At 45.9% G+C, this 10,509-nt stretch overlaps 1 protein-coding gene across 1 annotated transcript; it reads left to right on the plus strand.

Annotated features, from left to right (window-relative positions):
• Positions 1 to 1,387: 1,387 nt before the first annotated feature.
• Positions 1,388 to 7,570, plus strand: LOC149335248 (G2/mitotic-specific cyclin-B-like). The gene is made up of 4 exons (XM_089553898.1): positions 1,388 to 1,742; positions 2,469 to 2,630; positions 4,100 to 4,345; positions 7,469 to 7,570. Exons 2-4 carry the CDS (start codon positions 2,496 to 2,498, stop codon positions 7,568 to 7,570), a joined length of 483 nt encoding a protein of 160 aa, XP_089410024.1. The 5' UTR covers positions 1,388 to 1,742; positions 2,469 to 2,495.
• Positions 7,571 to 10,509: the final 2,939 nt, after the last annotated feature.

Consider the following 10,509-nt stretch of genomic DNA (forward strand, 5'->3'; position numbering starts at 1 on the left):
CTGCATGTTTTTTTAGTTGTTCTTTTTACTTGTTGCCTTGGATCTGTAATATCTACATACGTATTTGTTCTTCTTGGATCTGTAACATGATCTGCAGCATGAAATAAATAAAACAAAAACAATGGAGTGAAGCAGTTACTGTCTGTCTTACTGATAATTTTTTTCACTGTTTTCGCCCTTCATATCAAACCTTCCCGTCTGTTTGTTTGGTCAGGGCCTGAATGATTGCTTTCAATGTCGTTACCAGTCTCTTTTGGTGCCCCTCTTTCTCAAGTTTTTGAGGAGGTGACGACGTCCAACTTCAAAGCCGGCTTATAGTTTGCACTTGATCATCGTCTCGCTCTCGCAGAACTCTGTAGTATCACGATCTTCAAATGTGTTCGAGCGATAACGAGCTTATTGCGGCACCACGTGATTTGAAACATTCTTAATCTTTTCGCGATTTCACCGCAGAAAAAAAAAAACGCGGAAGTCAGTTCTCATTGCCGGCGTCGATTATAACGACTGTTCTCTATGGCAGGCACGTATCCCGGAAGGGAAGGGGAATGCCCCCCCCCCCCGGTTATTTTCTCAGCGCTCAGCCAACTGTCCGCACTCCTCCACCGCCAGCCAGAGGTTAAGTTACCGTGGGTCCCTCCCGAAAAAATTCCTGACTCTATGCCTGGTTTATGGTTGAGAGAATCTGGGCGTCTATTCACACGTCAACTACTGTCAACTTGTCTGGAGCACAACTGCATTCTCTAACACGCACAAAAAAATATTTCATATGCAAAAACGGTATCTACGCTACCTGTGCAATGCTGGTTATAATGCAACCACTGCAGACTTTTTTCAGTGCTCATGTTATTACAGCTCACAAGCTATACCGCTGCCGTTTCATAGTCTAGATGCCTTGGCACATTTAGCGAGTAATGAGAAATGTTATGCTACTAGACGTGAAGACAACTGCAAGTTTGCTGTAGCACGCTTGAATTCTGGTATGGAGCTTTTGTGGCATTCTTTTCCATCACTTTCAAACTGTTATCAGTCACTAAATTTTCATAACACTGATAAACATAGAAACATGTTTTTTGATTGGCTGAACTCATTTAATTTATTCTGGTGTTTGGTTTGTCTGACTAAAGTCTTTCTTTTGTTCTGCTTTCATCAAGTTTCTTGATTTGTTTATCGCCTGTTAATTCTTTGGTGCTTCTAGACGCTGCCTTATACTATATGAGGCCGGACTCGTCGAGCCGCCCGTTGGCAGTTTTTTTTTTCCCCCGTAGCCCTCAAACTGTAGCACATGGTGGAAATAAATATTTGATGAAGTTTGCGCTTATGCGGCAATTTTTACTGTTCTACTCCTCATACAAATGTTTTAGCTGAAGAAATATTGCGATTCAAATATGAGCAGGAATTCAGCACGTTTGAATGAGCATCAATAAAAGTGATCGCTGAATGCGCCTTCATTCGACAGCAGTGAGGAACGCTGGTCCGGTTACTAATTCCCAATGCATTGCCGTTTCTGTTCTTATCTCGTCTGACAGTCGTCTTCAGCACATTTGGAAGCCGGTGTGCGGGCGCTGGTCCCGAACGCAGCCCCTAATCAGAATTCTCCGCCTCAGCCATGGACGTACTGGACCGCCCCACCGCCACTTAGGGTTCCGAACATTGATCCTTACACTAATTTTGACGATCGCAGCGAGATTGATTACTGCTCGGAATATAGATGGGATTACTACGAGTACGTGTTCGAAAAAGAGGTAAGCACCATGCCTTGCTTTCAAAGAGGCGCTTCTTAACGCAGCGTTGTGAGCACAAAAACCACGAACTGTAAAAAAACACGGGGAGAAAAATTCTCCTGTGGTACCGCCTTACTGCGATTTGTAACTGCGTTATGTTAATGCTATCGGCATTAGTGCGCTGCACTCCAGTGTAAAGTCAACCCTTTCTTGTCTGAATGCCCTTGTTTCCCGATGGTGGTGCACCGGAAAAAGTTAGCAGGTAGGCTATCTTAAAAGAAGACTAAACTGAAATACTAAGGCCGGCTAGACTCATAGGGCAGGCTTACTTGATAACGGATGTCATTTTTACCGAAAATAACGCCTTTCTGCACGGTTTCGTCAAACTTTTTTTTTGTTGTTCTGGCAACACTATGATTTAGCACCAGATCACTTCCTGATTGAAGATAAGCATCGAAAGCTTTTGGGCCGCCTGCAATGCCGCCTTATCAAACACTCCGCTGTCTTATCAAAACCAGCCCTACACACGTCATCTGCATCAGCACTGCGCGCCACGCGCCCTTTGCACCCGCGCAAGAACTTTTTTAGCTTTAAAACTTTGTTAAATCCCCTTTAACCCTGAACCCCTATAAAACTGGAACCAACTTAAGGATTACTTGTGCTCTCAAGTTCTGCCATTGTCAACTGAAAAATCGATGCTATCAGTTTGTGCCTGAATCCATTCTTTATCATGCCGCTTCATTGCAGGAGAAACGGCCCGTACAACCTTTTTTCATGGTCCTGCAACAACATGTGAAACCCGAGTTACGTTCCCGATGTGTTGAAGAGCTTATAAAGCTCCACGACGTGATGGACTTGACGCAAGAGACGCTCTTTCGGGCTGTTTCGATCGTGGACCACTACATGATGGTTAGTGAGGCTACTACCACCCTTACACGTGAACCTTGTTGTCACAAAGCAGCGCCCAGAGCGAAACTGAACCTGTTATCAAATAGAACGCTGGGATCAACGTGAACGAGCTTTCAATTAAGATCATGCGACAGGTGCGTTGACATGGGTAAAGCTGTCATGTTTCGAGGTACTAATGAGCCATCCCTCACTAAATATGTGAGCAGTTCCTTTTATTAGAGAAGGTGATATATATGTAATATAGAACTCGAGGCCGTTTCTTCGCATGTTCTAGACGAGCGGGTTTGGCAGTTTAGTTGAACCTCTTTATAACGAATTTGCTCAGGATGAACTGGCGGGCTAGTTTATAACGAAATGAACGTGCCCCGTGATTACTTCGTTATAACCGTAGCTTCGTTATAGCCCATGCATGTTGACAGTTTACAAGGAGAATCATCATTCCTTCGTTATAGCCAATATTTCTTTATAAACCGTTTCTTTGTAACGAGGTTCGGTTGTAGTGGGTTTTTACTGTGGAAAAAAGCTTCAGTTTCACTCGCATGTTTACTAATTCAAATGCTTGGAAAACATGACAACGCTTTCAAAACGAAGAGAAGCTGTCGCCAATATATGAATTTTGCTTTCTTCGTTGCCTTTAGCTTTGCTGTGGTGGAGCGCTTACTGCGATAAAGCATGATCGACCAAATTTTTGTCTATCAATCATTGCTATCTCAAAATATGACTATTGGGACAAGCCCCAACTGCATATTTCAACACTTCTTGCTTTCCAGACGCTAACTACCGAGTTAATTATAATTTATCGCAATTATAATGCTTCTTTACCGGTTTGGCATATGCCATATTACTTCTTCAATGGTCTAGGGAGCACAGCGACAGTCAGCGGACTGTCTTCACTATCCATGCTGCAGCTTTTACCAGTGGCTCGTACTGGCAGCGTCGACTACGTGCTGCGATTGCTGTGGCAGGGATACTTCAGTCTTTCTCTCGCAGTTGATTCACTGCACTTTCCTATGGATTTCGAGATTGTCTGCGGAGCAGATTGTTGTCCCAAATGCATCCTTATATTATTTAAATGAAAATCGAGCATTCTATTCAGCGCGAACTCTCGCTTACATCTCAACCTTTATCCTTTCGATATCGTCGAGCTTTTGTGAGCATGTTGAGTTGGGCATCATGACGCATAGACGACTGAGGCCATCATGCACCAAACACAAGGTTAATCTCGTTAGCGCCACACTTTTCTTGCCATAGAACTGTGTCTTGGAGCAAATGTCAACGAGCGCATCAGCAAGTTTTTCATGCACGGAAGGTTTAATGATGTCAAAGAACTCTCACTTGGGTTTTGCGTCGTTTATTAACTGTGACGGTAGAAGACATTTGCGCCTGCAAGCTATGCAGGAAGCTACTACGAATGAGGGCTGTCTCGAGGGTGTTCTGGGTGCCCGCCCGTCCTGCATTTCCCTGTGCAGGAAACCGGCGTACTCGAGCACAAGATGGAGGCCCTGTGGAAAGCCTCGCTCTACGTGGCGGCCAAGTTTGAAGAATACAGTGGGCGTGAGTGGCGTCGTGACTACATGCGCAATATTAACGGCCTGCGAGGGATCACGCCTGCGGAACTACTGGACATGGAGAAGGACATTCTCCAGACGCTGAACTATTCCCTGTCGTGGCCCTTGTCCCTCAACTTCCTGCTCCGAAACTCCCAGGCTGCCCAGGTTTGTCCGTGGCAGGGCTTAGGGGGGAATGATGCACGTAATCCTTGTCTGCGTCGTCTTTCGTGAACACTGCGCGTGGACCAGAGGGGAAGGAACTCAATAACGAAGAGCATGCCCACAGAGCTCATTTCTAGATCCGAGACCAGGCGAGGTCACATCCTTCAATTCAACTTTTAAGAGAACTTCGTTGGCTGCCGTGCGCCTATTCGGAATGAGCTGCGTCCAATAGAGTTCGCAACTCACCGTAAAATTAAAATCTGAAGCAGTTTGTCTACTTCGCATATGCCGCACAGCTCGGAAATGAACGATTCTGCGCAGATACGCAGCCCTCAGTTACGTAATGAGCACCGCAGACGCGCCGCAGCGTTTGAATGTCCGTGTCATCGATCTCTTCGCTGTGAATGAATTTGAACCACATGCGGCTCTCCGGTTTCACCAAAGCACTGCTGTCACCGATCACTATGCAAGCTTTGCATCTGGAGTCGAGGGTAACCCAACCAGTGACCTTCTTCAGTCGTTGCGCCGGTTTCTTGGCCGGTTCGAGCAACGCTAACGAACGTTGCTGAACAACCTATGACGCGTTATAGTCCGGTACAACTCAAGACCGAAGCGGCTTTTGCCCGTCGAGGGACCCATTTCGCTCCCTGCATTGTCACGCTAGCAGGGTCATGAGAATCGGGCGACGCCATTGGCTGGAAGGGAGAGTCCTTTAACGGGGAAAAGCTGCCCCGTTCCTGAGCTGTATTAGACTAGCACAAAGCATTGAGTGGGGCGCCCCAACTGCGACAAGTTGCTGCAATGACTGAAATAGCAGGTAGAACAGAGAAATCAATTGGGACACACAGCCGTTATTGTTATTGGTTCTTGGAGGACGCGGGTTCGATACCGGTCATGGCGGCCGAATTTCGATGGAGGCGAAATTCTAGAGGCCTGTGTACTGTGCGATGTCAGTGCACGTTAAAGAACCCCAGGTGGTCGAAATTTCCGGGGCCCTTCACTATGGCGTCCCTCATGGCCTGAGTCGGTTTGGAACGTTAAACTCCAATAAACCAAGCTATTGGTTCTTGGATTTGTTTCCAAACATTACGCTCGGCAAAAATTCATATTACTGCATAGTTGTTCCGGCATTAAAAAAAAAAAAAAGTGGGGGCGCCTGCTGTCATCAATATCGCTATGAGCATAATGTACGCCAAAAGAAAGGGTTGATCTATTTACGTGCCAGAGAAAAGAAACGGTACTTTTTTTGACAGCTAAAATAGGAGATGCGATCGGTATGCGAGTAAATACGATATCCGGTGCTCACCAAAAGAGCAGAATATGTTTTGGATGAAATCTTGTCTTGTTCTTCTGTAAACTGTTCCTTGACACCAATCGCAAAAATATTCGTCCTTATTTACAAGGGTCAAGGCAGTTTGTTTTCATTTGACAAATGAGCTTTGGCAAAGACTGTGACGAACTGTGACGCTTTCTTTTTTTTTTTTTTGATATCGCGCATTTAGAAATAGGTGTTAGCTCTTTACAGACAAGGCTAGAGCAATGGTTACCGTTTTAACTGCTACAGATCTTTGGATTAATCATTCTTTGGCTGCCATTTCTTTTCTTGTTGTGCACAGGCAAGCCCGGAGGAAGAAGTCACGGCCATGTGCTTTCTGGAAGTTTGCCTCCTCGATTACTGCATGGCATGGGTTAAACCCTCCAAGCTGGCTGCCGCCGCTCTCTACTGCGCGTTCCGGCTTTCTGAAAGGCCACGCAACTGGTATGAATCCTTCTCAAAGTTGGCATGGCTGAGCATGTTTATTTTCCATTTTAAAGACCAGAAAAAAAAAAGGCAAGTGAGTGGTAAAAAGCTTAATAAAGCGCTTTGAGTTGCTAGTTGATGTAGCATTTTTTTCTGGAAGCTGCCTGTGCGCTCGTCTGAAATAAGCAGCGCTCAATGCCGCTTCCAGGAACAATGCAAAGGTGAACTGCTTGCATATTTTTGAGAAAAAAAAAACGCCCAAGGTAATGTCTCAAATGCTTGCTGTTGTTCTTCATGGTTTCTCTACCTCCTTTGTAATCTGTATGACTCGGTGTCAATACACAGTTTGTGTCATATAAGCAACGAAGGTTGGTTATCTGACACGAATACGAACACAACCAGCTTTGCTAATCCACATATGTATTTCCAGAAGTGCATCTGTTGTATGTGACTAAAGCCTATTTCTATCAGATGTTCCACACTAGAGTGGGGATCATTATCAGGGTAGGGCATGAGTATTCGGATTTGCGTTATGAATAAAGTAGTACATAAATTCTCCTGCCAAGGTCCAGAATTGAAATTTTCCGAAACGTCATTATTGGCACTCTCACTGAAATTGCTTTTTAGAGCTCGTAATTTGCTGTTTAGCAGCGGATGTCAGCACCGGATACATTGTTTTATATTTGCAGCTGGGACCGCCAGATGGAATACCACAGTGGTTATTCACTAATGATCTTCCGGCCAATACTGATACGGATGGCCAAGCTCGTCGCACAGGCAAGCGACGATTGCCCGGTCTGTATGGTTTTTATGTTTCCTGAGCGCACAAACGTAACAATGCATTGTTCATTTCCAGTAAGAGTACAGGTCCCCTTTCCATTTCAAGCCGCCGTAGTGGCTCAGTGGTTACAGCATTCGGCTGCTGGCCCGAAAGACGCGGGTTCGATCCTGGCGCCGGCGGCCGGATTTCGATGGAGGCGAAATGCTAGAGGCCCCTGTACTGTGCGATGTCAGTGCACAGTAAAGAATCCCAGCTGGTCGAAATTTCCGGAGCCCTTCACTACGGCGTCCCTCATAGCCTGAGTTGCTTCGGGACGTTAAACCTTTTAACTTTTCTCTGTATATTAATTTGGCCTAATGTTAAAAACCGACGCCTCTACAGTACGGCAGTATATTCATGCTGCTAACTAGCAAGAACTGATGTCGATTCCATAAGGTAGGGGAAGGAGCAGCTCGTTACGATAAGACCAATCCCCGCAACTTGTTTTTTTTTTTACACGAAAATGACTGATATCATGGTCCTTCTTGGTGTGAAATTCGCGCAGCTATTTCGTGTTCGTCACTTGTTGCAGCTTGTGGTGAACATGCGATATTTTCTCCTGCAGGTTCTGTACTGGAAGTACAGGTTGCTTAAGTGCAACGGTACAAGCGTCTTCTCGGACACCATGGCAGCGAAGCTGCTCCAGCTGTCGAGAGGAATCTTCTGACGTGCAAGTTCTGCCTTCCTTTCATTCTCTGAAAACACGATTAATCCCCTTTCACGGAGGCACTTGTTGTTCACCTGCGATTTCACGTTGTACTCGCGGACAACTTCGTGTGGCAATGCAGCGGAGGCTGGCCAGGAAGTGGAAGGAGACAGTTCTTTGTCTGTGTCGTGACGAGTCCCGTGTGGTGTTGGTGAACCCGAACAACCCACTTCCCCTGGCGCGGGGAAAAATGAACGTCTTCTTCCCTTTCCTCCCTAACCTGCCTAGCATCTGCTGCATTTCAGCCACGACGTACTGAGAACCGGTCGACGCCTTTAGCTGGAGGGCCTCCTTTGAGGGACATTCGGCGCTGCCTTCTTGACCTGTCCTTCTTAGCTAGTCCTCCACCATATCTATTCCGAGGCCGCCGTGGTGACTCAGTGGTTACGCCGTTCGGCTGCTGACCCGAAAGACGCGGGTGCGATCCCGGTCGCGGCGCTCGCATTTGTATAGAGGCGAAGTGCTAGAGGCCCGTGTTAGGCCTCGTTATATCCGAGATTCACTCACGAAACTTCGTTATATTCAGAGGTAACACGCGAATTATCGGTATATCCGAAGTTTAAACCCGAAATTTTGTTATACTCGAGGTTAACGCACAAAAGTTCATTATATCCGGGGTGGAACACTTAGGTTGGGTATATCCGAGGTTAAAACACTAAATTTCGTTATATCCAGGATAGCATTGTAGACGTTCGTTATATCCCAGGGAGTGAACTAAGTTCGGATGGGTAGTATGCTAACTTCGTTCGTAGCCTTTCCAATGGATACTGACAGACGGCGGTCGCCATTTCCTTTCACGCAGACCCTTCTAACGCTAACAAATTAAAAAATCGTTAGACTGCTACCATCTACCACACGAATTTCAGTGACAGCTCTGGCGGCACAGAGTGCCGAATGTTCACGACTAAATCATTTTGCCTTGATGTCGATTGACAGATACGTTTGAATCTTAGGATTTTCGATATTTTGTCGTACCTTTATAAAACTTTTTATACAATCCAAACACTGTCACTAGACTTCTGTCTAACTTCTATAGACAAATACTAGAGAAGTCTATAGGTAATACGAACGCTATATAATGTCTATAGACAATCTATAGATTTATAGATACAATCTATAGATATTTGGATTTATCTGTAGATACCCTTTTAGTAGACTTTTGTCTATAGGCAGTCTATAGAGAGTGAATGCACAAAGAAATATCTATAGGAAAGCAATAGTCTGTGAGAACTCTATAGACTGCCTATAGACCATTTTTTATAAGGGCTGTGGCATGTGCTCAGACATCGTTCTAAGCGCGGGTTCATATTCTCTTTCACCCGCAGCCCGGCTGTAGGTTCGGCCCGCAGCTGACGTGGAGCATCACGAGCACGGCTCTTTCCTGGCTCCATTCTTGGCCAAGCACCCTTGGCTCCACCCCTGGCATGCACTATCACTCTCTTCCTGGCTTCGACGGCACGATGAGCTGGGTCTTCGTGGATTCTGCCCTGCCGCTTGCGATCTTGGATCCGCCACAAAGCTTGTTCGTCCACACGACCTGGTGTCACCGTTTCGTCAAGAGAAGTCATTCAATGGTTTCCACCCAGTGGCGAAGACAAAGACGATAATGCTCCCGTTGGCATGCGCCCATTCCTCTCCCCACGCGCACATTTTTTCGAGCTTTCCCCCATCTCAGCGCGTCTATACCCTACACACATTCCGTTGCCTACTAGACCTTGCCAGTGCTGCTATGACTGCTGAAAACTTTTCACTTTTACTTTTTACTTTTAATTCTTCAATTTTCACTTTCACTTTTCAATTCACTTTGTCATGTGCACTATGTCATGTGCACTTTGTCATGTGCACTTTGTCACGTGCACTTTGTCACGTGCACTTTTCGATTTTAACTTTTCATGTGCACTTTGTCACGTGGACTTTGTCATGTGGACTTTCTCATGTGGACTTTGTCATGTGGACTTTTTGATTTTAACTTTTCATGTGCACTTTTTGATTTTAACTTTTTCATATGCACTTTTTGCTTTTAACTTTTTCATATGCGCTTTTTGATTTTAACTTTTTCATATTCACTTTGTCATGCACACTTTCACTTTTAATGAGCATTTCAGCGACGAATTCAGCAGCACGTACCATTGAATTCGAGGGCCTACATCGTTTCGACCCAGTACTAGAGCCAGGTGCACACAGTTTGTCAAGAATGCCTCGGCCCCATTGCGGCAGACGGTAATGGCTGCTGCCCCGCATCGGGGCGCTGCAATCACAAGTGCCAATCGCCAATCGCGAAAGTAAGACGCCGCCGAGAAAGCGGTCATCTGTACCCTTGCACGCTTTCTTGGATATAAAAGCCTTGAAAAACTTGGTGCTGTTTCTACCTTGCTTTTTCCACACGATTCGGGTTAGTGGCGCAATGCAAGATTTCGTAGGTGCGAACGGTGGATTAGGCTAGACAACATCATCTCTTGTCTGCATACCAAGAAGGAGCCCCGAACTAGACATTGGCAACGAAGCCAAGAATACAGGGAACGCAAAACACGGTGGAACCAGCGAACGAGAGACTTAAAATGGGGCCCTGCTGCAGTCAAGCCCCCTAAAAGGAGCCTCGTCGCTCGTAGCAACATCTTCAGGCCTAGGTCAAAATGGCAAGTGGTAAAGCCATGGACTTGAGACGTGGAAGGCAGGTATCACCTCACACCAGTTCCCTCCCACTGGGTGCTCTTCTTGTGGCATTGTTCGTCTCTCGTGTAAGTGCTGGGGCGTACGAGGGATGCTTTATAAACCATTTGCCCAACAATGCTGCTGTTATGAAGCACATGAATGACAGGCATTTGACGCAGCTGAACTCAATACCTTATACAAGAGGCCACTTTTGCTTTTTCAGTGTCATTTTTCAACAATAAAGGCCA

This window comes from Amblyomma mixtum, chromosome 7, assembly GCF_055824585.1.
Source record: "Amblyomma mixtum isolate Tamu chromosome 7, ASM5582458v1, whole genome shotgun sequence".
NCBI classification, from domain to species: Eukaryota; Metazoa; Arthropoda; class Arachnida; order Ixodida; family Ixodidae; genus Amblyomma; species Amblyomma mixtum.

Coding starts and splice junctions, on each gene's coding strand:
- LOC149335248 (XM_089553898.1), top strand. CDS start 2,496: ATGGTCCTGCAACAACATGTGAAACCCGAGTTACGTTCCCGATGTGTT. Junction 2,631..4,099: donor TCGTGGACCACTACATGATG/GTTAGTGAGGCT, acceptor TTCCCTGTGCAG/GAAACCGGCGTACTCGAGCA. Junction 4,346..7,468: donor GAAACTCCCAGGCTGCCCAG/GTTTGTCCGTGG, acceptor TTTCTCCTGCAG/GTTCTGTACTGGAAGTACAG.